Below are 24,849 nucleotides of genomic sequence, written 5' to 3' on the forward strand. Positions count from 1 at the left end.
ACGCTGCAGCCAGGAACAGAGCTGGGTCTAAAATCCAGGACATTTTACCCAGTGTTTTAACTGTTAGGTCAAACTCCTGGCCCTAAATCATGTTTAAAATGACACGGGTCTTCATATGCTGACTGGTTAGCACTCCGGCCAAGGCCTTCAGGTTACATTTTGATGTAAAATTTACTTTCTCCACATCAGTCAACACATAAAACAAATGTAGTCCAGTCATGCCTGGCTTCATGCCAACTTCAAATTTAACTTCAGTATCCCTCACGTTCATCCCTAGCCGTATTGTTCCCCCAGATTGAAATGTACTCCTCTGGGGTACTTCAATTTTTGCTTATGCCTCCAGACTCAGTTCAGGCTTCATTCTCTGAAAGACTTCCCTGATTTCACTTTGAGTGAAATCCCACACCAATCCCTTTTTCAAAGCACTCTACTGGCCACCCCATCATACCACTGTAATCACTAGGATTCTTCATTTCCCTTTGAACTCCTTCAACCCTGTATCCCGAGCATCCAACCAAGGCAGGACACATACCAGGTGTCTGGGTGAATCAGTGACTGAATGAACAAAGGACTGGAGTACCATGTCAGCTCCTCTAGGTAGCACCTTCCCACAGTAGCCTGCTCCAGTGGGCTGAGTCAATGACTTTGATTAGGGAAGGCCCTCCAGACTTTGTCTCTTAATTGCCATCCTTAAAATAGCTGACCCGCCTGGCTCCAGCCATAACCACGTGTCCCTGCCTCACCCGAGTCCTTCGGCTGTATTTCCCAGAATGTGGTCTGTGGTCATTTTTAGTTGATTCTCACACGCCCTTTGACTGATTTGTACTTCTGTTCATTTAGATTTACACCTAAAATCTGTGATTCATGGAGAATATTGCTTTGGGTTGGACAAATGTAGATAGTGTTGGTGATCAGTCTTACTCAGACCCGAGAAGTCAGGGACAGAGTGCTCAGGCACTGAACCTGGGCCAGACCTTGGCAGCACAGACATGCAGGACTATGGTCGGGGAGGGAGGCCAGGCACTGAATCCCACAGGGCTCTCTGTTTCGTTTGGGGAATATGATGAAATGTTGCTTCTGGAACTGTCAGAGAATATACACATACATTTAATTACAGCAGATAAAACAGTTCACTGTCTTTTGAGCCGTCTAACCACAGCCACATGTGAGCTTGGATCTTGAGAGAAACCGACAGATGTGTCCCATTAATGTGCAGCCTCTTCTTTGAAACTGTGCAGTAATATACCAAGCTATCTTGATCAAAAAGTCAGTCCTTGAAATAATAAATTTGCCTTTAACCATACATTTTATGAGTCAACTTGTTTTACTCTGTTTTTCATTTGGTATTTTTACATTTTTGTTTCTAAATGTTTGATTACATGGTTCCTATAGAACCTACTATGTTTCATCAAATCAGGCATATGATTGATATGTAAAACATTACTATTTTCAAGCCCTTTAAGAGAAGAGGCATGGAGGCCCAGCATAATGACTCAACAGACTAATCCTCTTCCTGCAAGCACCAGGATCCCATATGGATACTGCTTGGATTCATGTCCTGGCTCCTCCACTTCCCATCCAACTGCCTGCTTGTGGCCTGGGAAGGCAATGGAGGATGGCCCAAAGCCTTGGGACCCTGCACCCTCATGAGAGAGCTGTAGGAGGCTCCTGGCTTTGGATTAGCTCAGCTCCAGCCTTTGTGGCCACTTGGGGGGGCGGGGTGAACCAGTGGACAAAGGACCTTCTCTCTGTAAATCTATCTTTCATCAGAGACCCATCTCCCCCTTCCCCAGCACTGTGCACAGCTCCTGCAGAGGTAGGAGATAACTATTGGATATAATTATTACCCGATAAAACTGCCCGGAATCATTTTAACATCTCTGAAACTGAGACATATCTGACAAATCAATAGCATCTCGCAGTCATAATTGAGAACATTTCTGTTGTTCTTAGCGATACAGTGTGCTTGACGCATCATTGGTGTATTTACTTTAATGGACTAGTGTAAATTGTATTAATACAATGCTATCAAACTTTCAAAAACAAGAAAATGAAAATAGCAAAGCACATAATGGAAAAGGAGAGTCCATCTAAGTGACTCATAACATCTGTGCCTTAGTGTGTCTGCTGAGTGTGGGAGAGGGGTTGGGCCAGTGCTGCCATGCTCAGGTTGGAGACTACGCAGCAGCCGCTCACGGTGGAAATTCCTAGGAAACTGGCTCATTGAGGGCGCTGGCACAGTCAGTACTTGCACCTGCTAAAACAGCATCTTAGATTTCTATATTGTTGTTTTCCATTTTGTTTTGAATATGTTAAGCAGTGAAGAAGGAAAAAAGCTTTAGTTATCTGCTGCTGATAATCTAATAATAATGGCTAACTAAACAATTTCAGTGATTATTATGCAAAAAAAACCCTTTTTTGTTTTTTTTGTAGTAGATTTATCAATTTGAATAACTTGGAGCAACGCATTGCCCTAGGAAGCTAACTTCTGACTTCCAGAACAAGAAAAATACTCATTTTTACAAGGAATCCAGGACAACTTTTACGTTTCCAATGGGAAAACATTGTCCCTGAAGGAGGATTTGTGATCCTTGTGCTTCCGGCTCCAACCCTGGACTTGGTCAGGCCTTAGACCGCTGGGCACTGGGCTCCACATCTCCCGGAGAGCCGTGCAAAATGCTTTGATTTAATGGTGCTTTTCCTCGAAGGTTATTGTGAATCATTAACTGGAATGTAACAGAGCAGAAGGTCAAACATTCATACCGGCTCTGCTGCTTGCTTTCATAGCCTGTTTTTGCAAACTTGATTTTGAAGGTTTTAATACAAGTGTAATTGAGAAGTTAAATCGAACATATATGCATATATCCTAATAATAGTATTCTTTAGAGTCAGCAAATATTCACATCATTTTAAGCATCAATGAATCTATTATAGTATATTAAAATGGAAAGGTCTTTTAACAGATTATTTATAGGCTATTAGTTATTAGTGTAATTTAAAAATATAATCAGTAACAATTAGCAAAACTGATCATCCTGGACCTGCAGCTGTTTTCTGTCACTAATACTAGTAACACTAACAAAAATTCTGTTTTGTAAGTGATGCCTATGTTGGAAGCTACACCTCTTCCAAGTTCTTAGATCTTTATCCTTATGGGCAGTCCTGTTTATCACATTATAAGAATGAATTCCTGATACACCTGACATCACACATTAGATTTTGAGATTTATTCATAAAATAGAATAAAATTGTAACAGCCCTCCAGTCATTTTTCCTTTACCCAAACAGATGCATCAAAAAATCTAATAGATTTAGAAGATACAGTCCTGGGGACTTTGTGTTTTAAGTCCGGTTTCCCAGTAGCAGGGTAAGTGTAGAGACTTGGGTGTAGACAGTTTATGGGGAGAGAAATGTGGAGGAGAGAGAGTGAAGCACAACACGGCCTAGGGAAATTCCATGCAGGAAGTGAGATCACCACATCTGTCCTTGGTCAGCTGAAGGCAGTGGAATGCATTTCCCAAAGTAGACAGCCAGAGTCCTTTGTAGCCACACCGAGTAGCAGCAGAGTGGGTATGGTAGCCATGAACAGACACCTGTTGGGAATGTCCACATTGGTGATGGGGCTGGGCAAACAGGGCAGGTCCCCCAACCATCTCTGCTTTATGCTGCACTTACAGAATATCTGAGCCCAGGTAACTTTCAAAGAAAAAGAATGTATTTCTCATGATAATGGAGACAAGGAAATCTATTTTAAGAGGCTGGTCTCTAATGAGGGTTTCCAGGCTACATGACAGCCCTGGGCATCAAGTGGAGACAGGAAGGGTGTGTGGGAGGGTGGAAGGATCCTTTCCCTTCTGGCAGAGTCATGAATCCTGTCTAGCCCTGGAAGCCCTGGCTCAGAGGCTCAGCTAACCCTCAACCCTCCCAAAGGTCCTGCTTCTAAATACTGACAGCACAGGAGAGTAGGGGGTTACATCTTCAATATGTGAACTTTTAGAGGCCATATTCAAACCACGACACCTAGTTACAATTCCAGATACAATGTTAGCTTCCTTTTAGAAGTAGCAAGGGTTTGTGTTAACCCTTCAGTCCGAGTGTCAGCAAGCTATGGGCAAGAGAGCAAATCCACCCTGCAACCTACTTCTGCATGACCGGGGAGCTAGGCATTCTTACATTTTAAAAACACTGCTTTAACTTATATTTTTTAATGTTAATTTTATATATCAATTCTAATTCATGCATGTAATTAATTTATATATTAATTGTATAACAATGTATATTGATCTTTAAGTAATGTATGTATATATCAAAAATCAGATGATCCACAGGCTAGAAGTACTTAATATCTCGTCATTTATAGAAAAATTTGCCAAACCTCCCTTCACTCCATTTTGTGCCCAAGTTTTTTTTCATAAGTGTGTTTCTGAAAAACACAAAAGTATTTTGATAGAAACTGACACTCAAAAACACTCAATTAGCAGATGATTTCCAGAAATATAATATTTAACTATAAAAGGAGTCATTACAGAACTCATAAATATTAATTCTATCTCTTCCTGAACAACTGTTTTTAAATGGGATATTCCTCAACAAATTTCAGAATCATGCATTTTAACTAAAATAAATATACATATTTTCTTTCCTCTGTTTTATAAAAAAAAATTAGAATCCATTTTGTGATTATTTTAAAGAATAACGTAAAGGTAAAAACTAATGTATAATCTTGCTATTCATATTTAACACTCCCATTGTTAGCTTTAACCTGCACATTTTTTCTGGGCATATAAGTGTTTATTGGTTATTATATGTGTAATATGCCTACTTTGACTCACTTTGCATCACAATTTTCAAAAGCATCTGACGTGACTGCGTTTATCTCCCAGAATGAGCACGTCACGTGTTTTCTGAGACAGCTTCCTGTTGCCTGACATTGCAGCTGACATGGAGCTGACATTGATGTTACAGAAAGCACCTCGGTCATGCCCAAGTCCAGGGCCTTGCTGCATGTCCTTATGCTGACTTAGCAGCTACCTCACCGGAGTCCCTCCCACCTCTCTGTTTGCCTTACAAACCTGCTTCTTGCCCAGCTCTATAAATGATGGAACTCCCCAGGGCCAGAATATGGCCTTCTTTTGTCCATCTGGTTCCAGGCCATGTCACCCACACTTAAACTTTCAAATACCACCTGTGTGCTCTGGCTTTCATATTTATCTTTAGCTCCATGTCTCTCTTGTAAGATGCAGACCAACACCTCTGAAGATCTAGTTGTCATGTTCATTTGTGTGTCTGTTTATTTTTTTTAAAGATCTATTTATTTTTATTGGAAAGACAGACATACAGACAGGAGGAGATACAGAAAGAAAGATCTTCCATCTGCTGGTTCACTTTCCAAATGCCTGCAACAGCTCGATCCAATCTAAAGCCAGAAGCAAAAAGCTTCTGAATCTGCCACATGGGTGCAGGGTCCCGAGGGTTTGGGCCGTGCACTGCTGCTTTCCCAGGCCACAAGTAGGGAGCTTGATGGGAAGTGGAGCAACCAGGGTATGAATCAGTGACCGTAGGGGATCCCAAGGGTACAAGGCGAGGATTTAGGCACTAGGCCACTGCACAGGGCCTGAGTCTGATTTTCTATTTTGTTTAAAGATTTATTTATTTTACTTGAAAGGCAGAGTTACATCAAGAGGGTGACACAGGGATAAATCTTGTATCCACTGGTTCACTCCCCAAATGGCCACAACGGTCAGAGCTGGGCCAGTCCAAAGCCAGGTCTCCCACGTGGGTATAGGGGTCCAAGCATTTGTACCTTCCTCTGTTGCAGTAGCAGGGAGCTGAAGCAGAGAAGCTGGGACTTGAACCAGTGCCCTTAGAAGATGCCAGGGCCACAGACAGTGGCTTTATCTACTATACCACAGTGCTGGCCCCCATTTTTATGTTTTATATCTTAAATAGAGAATGTTCAAAAAGGATTCAATGCCTTCTCTCTCCTCCCCTACCAAAACTCCCCCCGCCCCTTTCCGAAAAGTGACAGCAGTTTTCCACTAGACTGCTTATAAAACAAATGTGGAATCCATGATAATCTCTCTTCCCTCCACCATTCTGTCCATGTAGTCACTTGCTCTGTTGATTCCTATTTCAGGTTCTCTCCATCTCCCCAAGCCCCACCTCAGCTGCCATCCTGTTTCTCCTGGACTGCTGTAGGTGCTTCCTAATTGGTCTCTCCACATTCACCCTTACCCTGACCTTTGCATCCGCTATGCAGGGTTTCTGAAAATGCCAATCTGCTTTTCCAACCCATCCAGGGCTGTTACGGGAACAATCTCAATGCAACCTCTATTCACCCTCCAACTCAGCTTGCCCCTTCCCCCTGATTTTCTTGCTCCAATTTAATGCTTCTACTGTGACTGTGCTAAGCTGCTTCCAATACAAAGCCTACAATCAAGCTTCTGCTACTGCTTGGAATGGGCAGCCTCTCCTCTTCCAACTGGTCTACCCTCTCCGGGTCCCTTCCCCAACACACACCTACATGCTCCCTCATGCTCCGAGCCTACTTTTGCGTCACTTGTTACCGATTGTACTTCACGTGGGTGTCATCTCCCTGTAATATCTGTTTCCCCATGAGACTAAAGTCCCATTTTAGGCAAATAACACTTGTATCTTTCACCACTTCACCCCCAGTGCCTGTTAGGTAATTCAAGTGCTCAATAAATATTTATTGAACAAATAACAGGTCATGAAGTGTAAACTTTGTAAAGATTTTTAAAATGTGTTCCCACATAGCATTTCAGAAAGCTTTTATTGACAAATTTATAAGCCGACCAGTAATAATGAGAGTGTTTCTTAAGTCATACCTAGCCTAACACTTAGTGTGTTAGTTTTAAATAATTTTAAAACATTTGACAGGCAAAATATTACCTCTTTATTATTGAAACTGCATTTCTTTGATTGCTAGTGAAGCTAAATATTTTTCATACATCAACAAACTTACAGTTAGTGTGATTTTTAAATTCATGCTTACTGATTTTATTCAATCATTTTTGTTGATATATATTTGAACTTATTATTTTTTTAAAGATTTATTTATTTGAAAGTCACACTGACATAGTGAGGAAGACACAGGAAGAGCTTCTATCCGCCAACTCACTCCTCAATGGTCACAAGTGGCTGAGGCAGGGTCGGGCTAAAGCCAGGAGCCCAGAGCTCTGAGTCCATAATGGGGTTCAACGAGGGGCCCAAGCACTGGCCACATTCTGCTGCCTTTCCCTGCGCATTAGCAGGGAGCTGGACAGAAGTGGAGCAGCTGGGACTGAATCTGGGGTTTTTTTTAAAGCAATACAACTAAACCTAACTAACTACATCTAAACTTTGGCAGATTTGGGTAAATGAACCTCCTTTGAAGTTTCATGAATAGTCATGAATTCCCCCTTATTTTGACTGATTATAAAGCTTACCGAGGAAACCAGGACACTGTGAAGAATGAAGGAGGAGGGGCACCATTAGTAACTATGCCAGGACAATGGGCATGAAAAGCAGGGCCTTCCTGCACAAGTCAGGAGGTATAGCCCTTCCAATTCTTTGTGTTTTTTGCACGTAGCTTTGGGACCCTGGGGATCCAGAGCTAAGAGTGGAGCCCAGTTGGGGCCCAGTGATGACCTCAGAATGAAACCTACTTTTCGTCTTTGGCTTCCACTCGGATGCCCCCGTGCTGTGCTCACTGGTGACTTGGAGACTCAGCCCTGGTGTTCCTTGTCAGCCCCCGTGCCCACCTCACTCCTCTTCCTGGCTGTTGAAGGCATCTGTGGAACAGCCCATAAACTTGTGCAGTTGCAAAGACTCAGTTCCATCCAACTCCACTTTGGTGATGAGGCCAGACAGCACAGGGGACTGCCTTCCGTGGTCATAGACACCAAGCTGTGCGGAGTAGAGCACGCCTCTTGCAAGACCTCACTCCGGTCTCACCCGGCTGTCTCTGCTCCTCCTGCACTGATTCCCTAAGGCCTAGGCTGAGCGAAACATCCAGGTCCTCACTTCCTGCAGCATCTTGTGTGGCTCTAGCTCTTGGACAAAGCACAGCATCATCAGAAGCACTTTGTCTTGGACTGGGGTCCCTGCCTGTCACTTAGTTTGCTTCTCTGAGCTTTTATGCAAAATGTCATTTTATCTCAAAAGATAATGATAATTAAGGCCTCAAAAATAAATGCAGAGTTGCTTACATATTTTCATTTATTTTTAAGAATGACTGACAAGGAGCGTAGAATATAATGATAGAAATCTTATGGGGAAAAAAAAACCATAAGTTTTGATAGTAGGACTTTTGTCATTGTTATCCGTACTAAGGTGTGACAGTATTAGGGAATAACAGGTTCCCTGTCCAAAGCATACCAATGGAGCACAAATTTCCTACCAACTGTGTATGACTGTCCAGACTGTGTCGTGAACAACTCCAGAGGCCCCCGTCACATTGCCGCCTTTGTGAACAGTGTCGCATGGTCCCTGCCAACAGGGACTGGCTGTGCACTGCACAGGACACAATCCATGTATCAGATACTGAGGTCCTCACTGACCGCCCCCCCATAGGTGACTTTGCTCTGATAAAAACACCACACTCTGCCAGAATTAGAGTTGCTTTGTTTCCCAGTGGCCACCGATTGTTTAGGGTCAATCTTCATTTCATACATTCACTTGACTTCTGTAAGCACTGGAGTATTTGTCAAGCCAAGGGACCTGGTTTCTGATTTGGAGGAGAAGTCATTGAAATTCTTTTAAGTACTATTTTGCTATTTCATTTTTATTGAGGACAATGTGGGAAGCAACCACAATCTCATGTCCTGCTGGAACATCACAATATAAAATCATTTTAGGTGTACATAGGATCCATCTCTAAATACAGCAGCACATGTTGGTTAGTAAGTTAAGATCAAGTCCTGAGCACTGCAGAAATGAAAGGGCAAAGCCATGCACCCAAGAGTCCACCTACCTAACAAGATTGTTTTTTCTTTTTGTTTTTGTTTTAAGATTGACTTATTATTTGAAAGGCAGGTGACAGAGAAGGAATGGGGGGAGAAAGAGAATGGGTCTTCCATCTGCTGATTCGCTCTCCAAACGGCCCCGAAGACCAGGATCACAGATGCTGATTCTGAATTAGTAAATAATTTTACATCTCGTAACAAGGCAATGAAAAGATGCAGAGACATTTTATACAATGCTTCCCATACTTTCCAGGATGAAACCCACAGGTTCTTTGTGCTGTTAGAAACCTTCCAAGCCATTCTTTGGGTTTAGCCTCACTCCTTGCCAAACACTATGACCATGCAGCACAGCCCCCTTCACGAGGAAGCTGGTCATAATGTTTGCTAGAAGCAAGCCCAGATGTTCCACAGCCGGGACACGTCACCCCACAGCATTCTTCAACATTCCATGCAGTTACACTCAGGTGGCGGAGCAGCAAAGCATCTGTGTCCTGCATGTGACTTGCATGTAATTCATGCCATAAAGATGAAATACAAACCTTCTGCCAGCCATGGCTTTATTACCCTAAATGTCACAATAGAAAGATGGTGCAGTGTCAGGGCTAATAATCTCAGAATTAGTTTGGGATATTTTGCAAGTAAACCTTTTTATACTCTTTATGGCTCAAAGATTTCAATCATATCCTTCTTCAAATGCTAACTTTACAGATGAACATCTGTAACTAGCACCGACCCCCAAGGAAAGCAATCTTCTTTTCCTATCCTTAGATATTAATCCAGACAGTTTCCTATGGATGAGAAAATGCATACCCCAATCTCACAGTGGCTTCCTTCCTAAAGGATTTTTGGGGGCTTCTAAAAGCATCACTTCCTGATGTGTCCATACCCTTCCTTTATACCACGTCATCTCCCCAGTTGCTGACCTGGGCGGTAGTTGAGCAGGTCGAGCATTTGTGGGCAAAGGAGGGCAGCTGCTCATGCCAGCTGCCTTCTCCTCTGCAGACACAAACACCACACCAAGAGCCTGGACAGACCAGGAGACTGGCATCCAGTGTGAGGCTGCCACAAGGAGACATGCTCTGACATTTTTTTCTTGGCAACCCATCCATGCACAGTAGGATCAAGGGATACTGAGTTTTTTGGCTGTGTGACTTCTGAGCCCAAGGTATCCAGGTTCAAGTCCCTGCTCTGCCACCTAGTTCTTCCAGCTTTTTGACATTTGGTAAATTACTTAACCTCCTCCGCCCCCTGTGTCCTCAGTCTTCTTACCTGTAAATGGAGATATAGAAGGTTCCTGAAGATTAGATAAGCTAGATATAATTAATTCCAGCAAGGAATAGTGACAAAGCTTCTATTTCATTCCAGTTACTATGAACAACAGGGAAGTGGCTCCTGACTTACATGGCCCCATTTAAGGATTCTGAAGTCAGTGTTGTTAGGTGTGACCAGATTTCATTCTGTTTAAATTTTTATCATTTTCATGTTATTTGCAAGGCAGAGAGAGAGAGAGATCTCCCATCCACTTTCTAGCTGCCTGCAACAGCCAAGGCTGCTCCAGAATACATTTAGGAGCTGGGGATTCCATCGGGTTTCCCACTTGGTGGCAGAAACTAAATACTTGAACTATGAGCTGCTGAAAGTTGGAACTGGAAGCAGGGCCAGAACTCCAACCTGGGTACTCTAATGCGGGATGCAGGTGTCCCAGTGGTCTCTTATTGCATCAAAGGCCCAGCCCCATATCTGTTTGTTTTAAATGAATTAGAACAGGATGTTACAAAAAAAAAAAAAAAAAGAGTTCTATACACCATTTCTTTCTTTTTCCGGTTACATATATTTGCATGATGTATGTGTGACCAGAGTCTGAGATAAGATAGATTTCTAGGCATCTAGGAGGGAACAGAAGCAATGAAGCAGCAGCCTCAGCACAGTACAGCGAGTGTCATGTGCACACGGGAAGCTTGCCTGACCCAGTTGGTCAGGAACAGAGCTTCAGCTGAGCCAAAACAAGCTGGGGGGTGGCCACAGGAAGCAGATTCTTTAAGGCCAGTTAGGGAGGGGCTGATGAAGCAAGGGAGAAAGTTGGCTATACTCACATTTTTGTAAGGCCACCCAGACAACAAGAGAATAGGCAGGGATTGGTTGGGAGATTAGTGATTGCAGGATGCTATGGCCTAGACTGGAGTTAGGGCAGTATTTAAGTGGGAACCTGGTGTTTAGTGGTTGATAGGTGGTGGAACAGGGGAGTTCTGGGGTGACTGCCACTTGTCCCATACTTCTGAAATCTACTTTCCAAAGGTTTCCAGAGGCTACAGTGGTTAGCCCTAAGGTATTACAACAAGGGGCTGGCTTTGGGGTGCAGTGGCCTGCGCCACCATTCGACACTCCAGCATCCTCTGGATGGCTCAAATGCTTGGTCTCCTGCCACCTGCATAGGAGACCCAGACAGAGTTCTTGGCTCTCTGCTTGTTGTAACCAAGAGGGGAGTAAACCAGATTCTCCCTGTGTGTTTCCTCTGTCTGCCATTTGAATAAATACACTTACCATAGTAATAAACTATCACAGCAAAGCATCCAAGATCAGCTACTGATGAAGGCAGAGATTTATTTTGGTTCATGATTCTGGGGGATCACAGGCCAAGATCAGGTGGTTTCTGATGAGGACGGTGGATGGTAGGGCGGGGCTTGTGCAGAAGGACCACAGAGCCAGCCAGAAAGCAGGCACGAGGCAGAGAGGCTGAGCTCCACTCGGGAGAACTGCCTTCCAAGGATACACTCCAATGTCCTGAAGATTGCTCCTAGTCCCCCCTCGTCCCCTTCTGTTATAACTGACTTACGGCTTTGGGATTTAAATGTCTACTTGGGTTCCCATTCAAATCCTAGTTTAAGTCTGTAAGTTCCAATCCCCTGACTTGACCCATTCCTGTAAAGAGAAAGACAGAAGCTTTCAGTCAGTTTGTAAGTCCTCCCTCCATTCCACTGGATCTCTCTGCGGACTGTCGCTGGCCTTTCTGTTGGCGGAGCTTTCTGTTCTTCAGAGTGGGAGGGTTCCTGGCAGCAGACGGCAGGGTGAACGTTGGGCTAGCCAAGCACCTTGCAGACAGAGGGGAAAGGAGAGGGAAGCCTGGTACTTTCTTATCTAATGCAGCATATCTGGTCAGAAAATAAAAGTACAGATAACTCAAAGATTTTTATAGCTGGCTTTGAAATGCTGTGCATTTTTGGAAGTGGGTTTACCCTGCCAAGTGTTTTTTCTTAGGCCTTCTTTTGCATTTCCTGAGCACGGACCATCTGGACCACAGGGGAATAAGCAGGAGCCCAGGAGGGAATCTGGGTGGCTCCTGTTGGAAAGTTGAATTGGGACTAAGGCTCCCCCTTCGCTCCTCGGCTGCCTGGGTCCTGCCCAGAGCAGGGAGCTGCTTCTGGCCTAAGCTTTGAAAGTCACCGTCCACATCAGACCCAGCATACACACCCCTGCCACCGCCACCTGCCACCCCCACCCCGGGCCACTCCCCCACCCAAAGTGGCAGCCAGGGCTCCGGCATGAGCGAAGAGCCAAGCCACATTTGGAGATGATGCAAGCTGTTTGCAGATGTTACCATAAACAACATTTCAAGTCACCACGGGTCCAGTTTTACAGCTGGCCAGCCCCGGCCCTCTTTTCCTATTATTCGTAAGACTGCCGCTTGCAGACAGGTGAAGGGCTGTCTCAAGGTAGCCCTGGCTCAGGCCCCAGCCTCACAGGGATTACTTAAACAACAGATCTCCGCACCGAGTCCCTAAGCAGGCCTAAAGGAATTGTCAGAGTGGCAGCCACTCCCTACTGAGCAATCCCAAGTATTTGCCCTGCTCCATCTGCAGTGTGCCAAGCTCGGGGAGCAGCTTGGTCCAGGCTACAACTGCCTGGGGAGAATTCCTACCAGGCCCAATCGCGATATCACATGAACGCTTTCCTCAGTTCACTGTAGAGTCAGTATAACCACCAGAGAGGAGGGCATTTTCTAGTTCTTACAGCTGGAAGCACCTACTCCCAGGAATTGCTTCATCTTTACAAGGTAATCCTGTGGACCCATCTTAGGTTTCCCCAGCCTTGGGATCTTTCCACTTCATGCAAACTCAGGCAAGCCGGGAACAGAATCCTTTGACTCAGTTTCCAGAAAAAAAGACCTAAAAGTAGGAAAGCCGAAGGATTCTGCCAAGGACAAGGGCGTATACACCTCTCCCCTTCCCTCTATCAGTTCTGCCCGCTTTGCGGCCCCCATCGCCCAGCCCATTAGCTCCTTCGCACACCTGGAGAGCAGAACCTCCCGGAACCTCCCAGAGGGCAGAGCGGAAACCTACAGCAACAGGTCCCACCCACACTACAGTGTAAACTTGCAGGCTGCTCATCGGCGAGGCGACTGGAGCCGGGCGGCGGCGGAGGAGGAAGCGGCGAGTTCAGGGGAAGGGAAATGAGGGCAATGATGGTGCATGACCCTGGAGCCCACGTCACCCGGGCTCCCGCCTAAGGTGTGTAGGTGACCGGCGGCGGAGCGCCCTTGACGCGGTTACTCCGGGAGGGCCCGTGCGTTAGGAGGCGCCGGGGCCCCGTGCTGCGGAGTTCCAGGAGCGGCTGCCCGGTAACGAGTCCCGTAGAGAGGCCTTGAGGCGCGGCCGGGAAATGCAAGTGTCTGGAGTGGAAATGCATCACCTCCCCAGGAGACAGCCCCGGCTAAGTGGCCTCCTCGTCTACGCCGCCCACGACCCGGCCCCCTACCGTCCGGCCTTCCCCCGCCTCTCCAACCTCCAGCCGGCCGCCGTGAAACCCTGGAGCGGGCTGCGCCGCGCCCGGCAGCCTCTGGGCATGCTCGGTGGCGGGACCGGCTCGGCTGCTCGGCGGGCGCGTCCTCCCTTCCCCAGGGCGGCGGCGGCCACGCGAGTCCGCACACCTCCGGGCCGGGCAGGAGGCGGGACCGGCGGCGGGCCGCGGAGGCGGGCGGGAGCGCGCCGGGGCTAGCGGCTCCTTGCAAAGTAAAGCGGGCAGAGCCGGCTCCCGCGGCCGCCGGGCGGGGCGGGGCGGGGCCAGGTGGGGGTGGGCGCGGAGCCCGGAGCCAGAGGCGAAATTCGTAGCCCCCACCCTATCCCCCCGGGAATCGAGATTCTCCGGCAAAGTGTCTGTTCTCGGAGAGCACTCGGGGCGGGCAGCAGGGGCGCGCCCGGTGCAAAATGGTTAAAACAAAGTCCGCGCGCGCGCCGGAGCTCCGCGTATGAAAAGTGTGCGCGCCGGTGACTGGGCTCCCCTTTGCTAATTTGAGGGTTAGTTTCCCGCAGAGGAAGGCCAGACAGCAAGGACGCCTCCGGGTGGTGCGGGATCCTGCCTCTAGGCCTCCCCGGTGGACGCACTTGGGAGCGGGCGGCCGTGGGGCGCGGGGCCGGGGCGTTCGCGGCGGGTGGCCGGAGCAGACTCGGCCTGGCGGCTCACCCTCTGCCTCCTTCCCCTTAGGATTACCGAGAGGATGGGATGGATCTAGGCAGCGACGCCGGCAGCAGCAGCAGCAGCAGCAGCAGCAGTAGCCGCGCCAGTTCACAGTCCAACTCCACCAAAGTGACCCCTTGCTCCGAGTGCAAATCCTCGCCGTCGCCGGGGGGCAGCCTGGACTTGGTGTCTGCCCTGGAGGACTATGAGGAGCCCTTTCCGGTCTACCAGAAGAAGGTGATTGATGAGTGGGCGCCGGAGGAGGACGGGGAGGAGGAGGAAGAGGAAGACGAGCGAAGGTACCGGGATGACCGCTGTCCGGCTCGGGAGCCGGGGGACGTGAGCGCCAGGATCGGCGGCGGCTGCAGGGGCAGGAGCGCCACCACTGCCATGCCGCCCCCGATGCCCAACGGCAACCTCCACGCGCACGACCCCCAGGACCTCAGGCACAATGGCAATGTGGTGGTGGCCAGTCGGTTGAGCGGCTCCCGGGCTCCCCGCCGGGCGATCCAGAAGCCCCAGCCGGCAGGAGGCCGGCGCGGCGGCCGGGGCCCGGCGGCTGGGGGGCTCTGCGTCCAGCCCCCAGACTGCGGGACGTGCGTTCCCGAAGAGCCCCCGGCACCCCCTATGGACTGGGAGGCGCTGGAGAAGCATCTGGCGGGGCTGCAGTTCCGGGAGCAGGAGGTGCGGAACCAGGGCCAGGCGAGGACCAACTCCACCTCCGTAAGTTGGCCGGGGTGCGTGCCCACGCGCGCGTTCGCGCGCAGCTCGCGGCCCCATTCATCCCTTCCGGAGGGAGGGCGGGAAGCCTGCCTCCTGCGCCTCTGGGGTACACTTGCTGGGTCTGGGAGCCGTCTGGCTCTGCTGGATGGGCGGGGAGGAGGGAGGGACAGCCAGAGGGCAGCAGAAAGTCGGGCTGGTGGAAGCAGCGACTCATTTGGCTGGAATTACTTAGGGAGACGAGGTTGTGAGTCACTTGCCTGAAAATAAATCCGGGGAGATTTTGGCACGGAAGCCCGTGCCGGCGGGGGTGGGAAGAGGGATATTTCCAATCGTAATAGTTGTGGCTTTTTCAATTGTGGTGGCTTTCCCTTCGTTGCCACCAGCGTGTCGCCCATTGCTAGGCTGTCCCTGTGCACACGCACGCAGTCTGCCTGCTCGCACTTCCACTCTGGCGCTGAGGCTTGTCCACCGCCCTCCCTTACGACTTTTCTTTCCTGCTGAACCAGAGCTATTGTTGACCCCAGGGGAACTGGCTGAATTGAACTGCCAGGATGAGGGAGGGGTTCCTGCTTCTGTTGTCTGACTCACTCCCTTTCGGGTGCTTCCCTCCTAGTTTTGATAACGGGGCCACTTACAGTTTCTTACCGGAGGCTACAGCCTCAGCTAGGGAAAGCCAGACCCGGAGGGAGGGAGAGAGGGACCCAGGGCTGCATCCCTAATGAGAAGCAGCCCTGGCAGGTTCACACTTGTTTTCACTTTTTTTTTTTTTTTTTTTTTTTGCCCCTGAGAAGAAAGCAGATAAATGACTTAAAAGAAAAAGCGTCACCAATGTAGCTCCCCCATTTATCACTGTTTGGAGATAAAGCAACAGTTGTGATTTGAAATTGTTAGTGATGTTCCTAAATGGGGCCGAGGAGGGCAGTGTGAATGAGCTGCTCTGGGCGTGGGACAGCTGTGTGGCAGTGTGGGAAGGCACATGGCTTGCAGGTGTAATTTTTCTGCCCCAGGGTCCTGGGGCTACTGGAAATTGGGGTGTGCACTTCTGACTTGGGGTGAAGATGAGCACTGCAGCTTACAGCGGTTGGCTGGGTTTCCCTCCGAGAGCTCTTGGCTGGCGAGCTCACTGGTTAGTGTTCCTCGAGATACTGCTTGTTAACGCACCCTTTTAAACACTTTACCATGGTCACGGACAGACACAGCATCTTTCCATTACAGCCCTTACAGTCTGTTGTACCTTGCAATAGCAGACATCCTTTTCCTGTTTACTGCCTGAGAAAAATACCTCATTAAACTCTCTGGACTTGACACATGACTGAGAATGAGCAAATAGGTTGATTTCCTCCTGCACAGCATTTCCACATTCCAGGAAAATGCAGTAATTGCGCGTACAAGTTTGTGCAAAGTTAGGATTTGGTGGTGACAATGAGCTGCATTATTCAAAAGTTAGGGGAGGAAATGTGGGTGAGTGCTGGGCTGTTGGGCGCTGTGCAGGTGTGGTTGTGCAGTCACGCCTGTGTCACTGGGCCACTCTGATTCTGACAAGGGGGAGGAGGGATTGCAGGCTGCCTCCCTTCCAGAACTTAAAGGTAATGATTTCCCTTGCTAGGGCCCCCGCCTGCCCCCTCACCACAGGCCTGGACACACACACACACCCCTCTTGCATTTAGTTAAGAATGTAACTGCTTCCTTTTGGGTCAACCTTTGAAAACAAAGGTGCTTTTCGTGTAGGAAGCCATTTGTACATTTGGATCTCTTCCTCCAATCTCCCCCACTCCCCACCCCCACCAGGTCCTCTCTGGACATTTCTTCTGCCAGCCACACTGAGAAATGTAGGTTCTATAGCTTTAAAGCATGTATGTTTACAGAGAAGGGGGTGGGGAGGAGGTTATCAGCCAACTTTGCTAGTTTATGCTGGTTTAGAGTGTGCTTCAGGCTCTTAAGGTACCTGTGACATCACCTTAGCATCTAAAAGAGGAGAGGTGTCGCATTGCTGTAGTGTCTACAGGGTAGTCACAGGTAGTAGCTTGGTGTAGTTCTGAATGTGACACGATCAGATCGAGTTGACAGATGGAGCATTCTAAGGGGACTGTGATACTTCCCTCCTTGGCTTGGGTCTCAGTGTGAGCTCTCTCACTACAGGTTGCTGTTAGAGAGCATGCCTGTTCAGTGCTGCCTAGGAACAGTGAGAACGTTATGACAGGGACACGTCTGAGAGTGGCAGAGGAGCTGTGTACAAGGAGGGCCTGTCCTGAAGGCGTTGCTCAAGTCAAATGATATTTTTGCTGTTCTTTAAAATGTTTAGATATCAGTAATGCAGGCCAGGAGGAGGGATAGAAGATGACAAAGATGGAGTTTGTTTTCTTTTTTGTTTGTTTGTTTTTTGTTTTACCAAGTAGGCGTCCTCCCACCTTAAGGCTTTTGCCCCTGCTGTTAAGTGAACTGGTAGTAGCTAATTCCTACTCATCCTGCAGACTTTGCTCACCTCTCAAGAGAGGCTGCTTCTGCCCCGGCAAAGTTCCAGCAGTCCCTCTTCTCCTCCCGCCCCCCTTGTATCATCATCCTAGTGCTTAGCAGCCCCTGGTGTGAACGCATGTCATTCTCTATTATTTGTGGCCTTTCTGAAATCAAGGGGAAATGCCAAGATCTTGTCTGGTTAATTGGTATATCCTAGTGCCTGGGAAGTAGGTAGATTTTTTTTCTTGTCCCAGGAAAGAAGGAAAGGAAGAGAAGCAAAGAAGGGAGGCAGTATTATAAAAATATACACATCCCTGATTTAGTCCGGTCCTTTTGTGTGATTGTTGAGAAAATCGAGGCCCACAAGAGTTAAGTGATTTGCCTAAAAACCCAGTGAGAAACCTATGGAAGGGGGTTTGACCTGCTTCTGACACATGAACCTGTGTTTCCCTTCACTTAACGTTAAAATAACTTGAAACAAGAGGAGAGGTTGGAGCACGCTCTTCCCTGAAATAACTTCAAAGATTTCCTGATGACAAGGTTCCTCTTGCACCTCCTAGGTGACAAGGAGACAAGCCATGGACATGAATACAATTCTGTGACCATCTCTCCTCCAGGCATGTTTGTTTTGTTTCCATGGCATGATGCTGAGTCCTACAGCATACAGGGCCTGCTCTTCTTCTTGGCTGCAGTGTCACACTTCACATGAACACTGAAGTCTCAAGCATGTGCCAGCTGCTGTGGGGACTTCATCCTGGCAAGACTTAGGGGCAGCCTGGAGAATACACTGTGTATAGGTGAGATAAAACATTAAATAGCTGTGAGCAACCTCTCCTCCCCCTTGGGGCCTGGGTGCTCCTGGAATATTGAGTGGTCTGAGGAGCTCTGAAGGACACACTTTGGGTTCTCCAATCACTGTTGCCTTTTCCAGGGACTCTGTGCCAGGTCTGTGGCCACAGAACAGCAAGTCTCGGTTGGTCACAGTAACTCACACTGCGCTTGACACAAGTGCTTGGCTCAGGCAGAGTGAGTGAGGGGTTCTACCCACCAACCGGAACTCCTGCCAGACACACTTCCTACCTTTGGGTGGCTCTGCTCCTTGGTGTCCCTCCAGTCTGTGATGCTGTGTCTTTCTCATGTCAGACCTCTTTGCTTACCACTCTGCTGAACTGGCTTGGACCACCCTGGGGAACAGTGTTCCATTTCCTCTTCTAGAGGTCAGGCCCCAAAAAGCCGTTTCTCTTTTCTTCTGCTTCTCCAAGACTTTGGATTTCCCTGCATCACGCTTCCATCTACACCAGGGCCTCGCTGGACTGTCGGTCAGGGGACCTGGGGAGCCCTGAGCCTCAGTGTCCTGCCTTTCCTACCTGTGGGATATGTTTCACTGCATTTTCTCTGTGGTTTTCCAAGACAACGCTTCTTTAGAGTGTTCACCCCTTCAGCCATGGCCTGTTCTGTCAGTTTCCTGAAGTTCAGCCTCCCATCCTCCCCTTTTTTTTCCTCTCTGTGACTCATTTATTGAAGCATAGTTGCATTAAAGTATAATTTACTTACAATTGATTATATTTAAAACACACCATTTTGATGAGTTTTGGCATATGTGAGCATCGTATGTATGACACACGTATGAATTTTGGCTTACTAGGAAACCATCACCTACTTCAGGATAGTGATCATACCCATCAACCCCACAAGTATTCTCACCTCCACTTGTCATACCCCCATCCTGTCCCTAGGCAATCATTCGTTTGATTCCTGTAATGTAGATCCCATTCTCTAAAATTAACATGGAGTCGTGCAGTATATATTAATTTTTGTCTGACTTGTTTCATTCAACAAGTAATTATTTGGAGAGTTATTACCCATGTTGCAATATTTACCCATAGCTGTTCCTTTCAGTGGTGAAGCAGCCTTCCATCTGATGACTATGTCATTTACTTACTGATGGATGCTTGGGTTGCTTCTTGGTGGGGATTTTTACAAAGAAAAGCACTGTGAACATTCCCCTCCAAACCTCTGCCTGAATGTGCACCCTTCATGTCCCTTAGGTGAACATCCAGGGCTGGGTCAGCCTACCCCGTGGTTACACTGTGCTTACATCCTTGGCACTCTAACACTTCAGGTGACTGGGGTGGCTGTTCCCCCATCCTTCTTCCAAGAAAACAGCATGATTGCAATAGGATCAGGCATTGCACCCAACCAAAGTCATTAAGCCTGTTGTTTGAAAACAGAAAGGAGTCATTTTTAAATTACGGAGGAGCTCCACTTATAAACCTGACACATTGTAAGTGCAGTTTTACTGTTTTTTAGTGCCATGGACAGGTGCATTTTCCTCATTTAATGAGAAGATAAGAATAATTTTAATTGACATGTTAATTGAAAGCAGATCTTCTTGGTTAAGTTATTTCCAAAGTGCTTGAAAATAATTTGTATTTTTGTTTGCTTATACTATTAGCGAGTTGCAAACTTTAAATTGCCTACATATCTTCCTGGAGTAGTACTAATTACAGGTTATTTTCTGTGTATTACTCTGTAAGAATCACAGCCTGGTTACTCCTTCCCCATCATTGACACTACTAAAGCAGCTTCAGTGGCTGAGTAGTCTGTTTCCGTAGTTACTTGCACTCTACATTTTAAATTACATGAATTCCTATTTTTATAGCTATAATAAAGTTGTCTTTAGTTTTCCTGCAAAATGAATCAGGTTTGTAAGTTTAGACAGTTATGTGATCCGGCAGCCCAGGACAGGACGGTGCAAACATTCTGTGCAGCACTCTCTATCCTTCGTTCCTGTAGGAGATCCCAACGTGGCATGCTTGTTACTGCCACTAGCAGTTACCCAGACTGAACGTGGTCTGGACCTCAGCCTTTCCCCTTGAAGTGTCTGTTAGCAGAAGGAAGAATTCTGTGCATAGTTTTTGATTGTTGGCTGATTTTTGGTTTTCATTAGCATGTACTCAAGGTTTCTGGGGGAAAAAAAAGGCAGGGTTTTTAAAAAATTAGCTTGTTTGTCCCAGGTGTGTGTGTGTGTGTGTGTGTGTGTGTGTGTGTGTGTGCATTAAAGCTGCTATTGAATGGTATATCCTACTGTAGAACTGCCTTTTGAAATGTTGTAGTTGGGTTAGAAGAACCCTTTATTAAGTGATATGTACATTATTATCCTTTGTTTTAAAATTGCTTTGAGAGGCAGAGAGATAGAGAAGGAGCTCCCTTCGTCTGGTTCACTCTCCACAAGCCCCCAGTGGCTGATGCTATGCCAGATTGAAGCCAGGAGCTGATAATTTCATCTAGATATCCATCTGCTGTCACCAAGGGTGCACATTAGCAGGAAACACATCGGAGCAGAGCTGGGGCTTGAACCCAACACTGTGGCAAGTAGGCATCCCAAGGGTGTGTTAACCATGATGTCAAATGTTCCCCCAATGTGTGGACCTTTAAAGCATTGCAGTGTGCCCATCTGAGCGTAAGGTGCAGAGGTGGTCATCACACACTCGGTGAGCTCTCTAGACACATCCCTACCCGTGGCTTTTGTCTTTCATCCCTCTCCTGCTTTGCCCGTGTTTTCAGCCCTGCTTCCCTTGGCTGGCGTTCCTTGGTTTCTCACTCTTAGGAAGCCGCCTCTTGGTAGCAGTTCCACCCGGCTGCTTGGTGCTTGGCTTCCCCCCAACCCCACCCGGCTCAGCCACCTCTCTGGGACTCAGGACCCACCTTTTGGTGGAACTTTGCTAGACTGACCTTTGCGAAGGTTCTTGCTCTTTTGAACTTCTCACTCCACAAGTGTACACTTGCTTTCCATGCATTCTAAAAGGCTTTCAGAAAATTGCACAAGGCAGTTACTGTTTAATTACTGTTTTCAAAGTGAGAAAAGAGCCCCACTTCACTCAGTGACTTACCTACAGTCTGCTGCTTGATGGGGACCCAGACCTGCCAAGGGCTGTCTCTGGTTCCAGACTCGGAGAATCACAAGCATTCATAGGCTCTGGGTTGTCTGTTCTAGGTAACTGTGCGTGGTCCTCGTCCCTGGAAAACACACCCATGCATATGACAGTCCCTTGAACACACACCTGATGCACGCCTGTGTCACATTGGTTAGTGTATTCGCTCAATGGCCTTTCGGTTTAGTTCTTTTAAAATGTAATCAAAGCTGTGAACTTTTTTTTTTGGTCAAATAATAAAGGTTTATCTAAACATAGGGACATTGCTTTATACATGGGGAAACTGAATTGGGTTTATGCTGCTGGGCCTATGCACCTGCATATGTTAACCAAATGGCCTCTTGTAAATACCCTTTCCCTGCTTTGTGCTCTTGGAGCTGCGAGGACAGGTGACACTTTCTGCTGTCATTTCCCGGAAGTCTCTTTAGCACCTAACTTCTGCAGACATTCATGGGCTAAGCTGTGAAGCTAAGCAGTTTTTAAAGAAAAGCAGCAGGGGTTTAGAGAGCAAAAACATCTGTGAGGTCACCATCAAACCCTCCCATAGTCCCAGCCTGCCCAGTGCCAGGTCCAGAATCGCACTGGGTGCCCACTTTTAATGATTGTTGCCCTCAGCGGGTGGTGCCATCTTTCTTTTTAAGAACAGGTGTTTCCAAAGCTGAGTTTGGAGGACAATACTTCCAAAACAGAAAGTGGATTCTAATCTTCATCACTTGATTGAAAATGTTTATTTTTCCTTTTTTCTTCTTTTGTCTTTGTTGGAAATGGATATTGTTAGGACAGTTAGAAAATGACTTTCTGCGAACTCTTCTATGAGGCTTTAGCTCCTCAGGGTGCAGATTCCTCCGCAGCAAAGCAGTGCTACCCTGGCCCTCTTCCTTCTCAATCAGGGACTCCTTTCCAGCTGTAAGCACCTTGGCTGTCCTCTCCCCTTTCTGACACTGGGTAACTCACACCTGGGACCTGGGAGGGGGAGTGAGAGGGCACTGGGGTTGGAGGACTTTTCAAGGAGTCCCAGGAGGCAGAAGAAGAGTCACTTTTCTGCCTATCACTGTTTTGTTTGAGATTTAGTTATATTTTACTTGGAAAGGCAGATTTACAGAGAGATGGAGAGACAGAGAGAAAGATATTCCAACCGCTGGATCACTCCCCAAATGGCCACAGTGGCTGGAGCTGAGCTGATCCAAAGCCAGGAGCCGGGAGCTTCTTTCGTGTCTCCAACCTGGTTGCAGGGTCCCAAGGCCTGAGGTCATCCTTTGATACTTTCCGAGATCATAAGCAGGGAACTTGATTGGATGTGGAGTAGCTGGTACTGGAACTGACCCCTATATGAGATGCCAGCACTTCAAGGTGGAGGGTTAGCCTATTGAGCCACTGTGCCAGCCCTGTCTGCCTTTCACTTCTGTTTATAAATTGATGTCTGGCCTGTGGGGTCCCCGATTCAGAGAGCCCGGAGACGGGGCAGCTGCTCCATACGCAGCATGTCCCACGGTGGAGGTTGACTTTGGTCCACCCAGAGTGTTAACTAGATCTGTTGTGGTAAGCACCACTGCCCTCCCCACCCCAGATAGCAAGGGCAAGAAAGGCATGGGAAGCAAGGTCTTTGTGGGGCTTTATGAAAGAGCCTGAATGAGGATACATCTAGCAGGATTAGAATATAGGTGGAAGTGAGGAATAGAAAAAGGAGCATCAGGACTAGGAGTTGCTCTGGGCATTTCTCCTCCCTGATATTCCAGGGGTCCCAGTCGCATTTGTGGGGTTCAGCCCTTCTTTGTCCTGCACCTGATCCAGGGTAGCTGTCATGGCCACTGTCCTCTCAGGTGTGCGGGGCTGGTTGGTTGGTCAGTCTGTTCTCTTTGCATTTGGTTTTGGCTGTGACTTACCTTTTATGGACAACTGCCATTTTCTGCAGGTATTTGTGAAATAATTATGTCAGGTGTGTTTTATCACCAATCTTTAACACCTGTCATGATCTGTTCCGCTTCATGCATACACTTAACCTAATTTTAGTCTCTCTACCTGACCTGTTTTTCAGTATTTGTGTCATTGTAGATTATTCCTGTTTTTTTTCTACTTTTGTGATACTTTCTTGATCAAATTACAGTAACTCAAGAGATGAAGGTTTAGACTAGCCAGGAATGAGCTCCACCTCTGTTGGGTTAGCCCCAGGTTTATAATTTTAAAAGTCCTGCCTACTGGATTTTGTTGTTACATCTGACTGGTAGGTTATACACTCCCTGGAAGCTGCAGAATCGTCGGTTTTCTTCTACTTGTGTCTGTTGGCTTTTCTGATGACTGCGGCTCGTATCTGCACGTTTCACGGTGTCGCTGCATCTCCACCTGCACCTCCTGTTTGTAGTGGGATGCCCGTCTGGGTACATCCGTCATCAGTAGCATCAGGTTCATCTTTTCCTTTCTTCCGTTTCCCAGAGCCACCTCGTAGTTATGGTTCATGCCAGTGCCAGTGACTGTGAAGCTTTCTTCCTCGGGACATTAGCATAGCACATCAAAATAAGAAAAAAAAGCTTCAATCTTTATGAATTACAAGAAGCAGCATATTAGTCAGCAGCTGATTTTTGCAAATTTGTCAGTTCAAGAAGGTTTTATGGCCAATGACCTAATACAGCTGATTGATCGTTTCCAAACTTTTCCTTGTAGATCTAAATGTCTTAGCTATTTACAAAGATTTTTTTTTTAAACAAGATATTACAAAATGCTGTGAAGAAAGCGTGTGGGTTGCTTTTGCTTTTCCAGATGGAGAGACAGGCATGTGGCACTGGATTCTTGGATACTTAGAAGCCTTGGAGCTCAGCACCATCCCCATAGTCTCTGGCCCACCTCCTGGAACAGCACCTGCTGAGCAGAGCGCTTGCCTCTCTGCAGAGCAAACCCATTGCTTACAGCTTCCCCCAGCGTGGTCAGGAGCCCAGAGGTTTCCCCTTGCGTCCATGAGTAGCTCACCCTCCATGCCAGGGACCAACACAAAGCCCCTGAGAAAATGTCTCATCTGGTACTGGGCACCTTTGGTGGCCAGGGCCTTTTGTGCTCTGAAGGTGGGAGAGGAGGGAAGGCCCTTTCCCTGGCCAGCCAGTGGTGGTTGGGGTGCTCTTACATTTCAGATAGCCTGGTGTATCCCTGAGCAAGACCCTAGGTGAATCTTGGCAGCTGCTAGCCTCACTGGGGCCGTTTCCTTCTGGGTTCACCCTATATGCAGACAACTTCACTTTCTGGGGAAGTTTAAAGGGAATGAAGCAATTTCCTCGAAATTCCTAAGATCTCCAGTGCTGTTGCAAATTTAGTTGTGGGATTAGAACTAGAGA

The 24,849-nt window shown here is 47.5% G+C and overlaps 1 protein-coding gene across 5 annotated transcripts in view; it reads left to right on the forward strand.

Moving 5' to 3' along the window:
• LOC121152692 (IQCJ-SCHIP1 readthrough transcript protein) overlaps positions 1 to 24,849 on the forward strand; it is a 694,065-nt gene that overhangs the window by 550,192 nt on the left and 119,024 nt on the right. For 3 of the 5 annotated variants that reach the window (XM_040974870.1, XM_040974871.1, XM_040974874.1), the window contains one exon: positions 14,445 to 15,140. In XM_040974870.1, coding sequence (XP_040830804.1) covers positions 14,445 to 15,140 — 696 coding nt within the window. Of the gene's footprint in view, positions 1 to 14,444; positions 15,141 to 24,849 lie in introns of those variants that run through there. The other 2 variants (XM_040974872.1, XM_040974873.1) reach the window with 2 other exon arrangements.

This window comes from Ochotona curzoniae, unplaced genomic scaffold (genome assembly GCF_017591425.1).
Source record: "Ochotona curzoniae isolate NIBS_2020 unplaced genomic scaffold, NIBS_Ocur_1.0 contig_2599, whole genome shotgun sequence".
NCBI lineage: Eukaryota > Metazoa > Chordata > Mammalia > Lagomorpha > Ochotonidae > Ochotona > Ochotona curzoniae.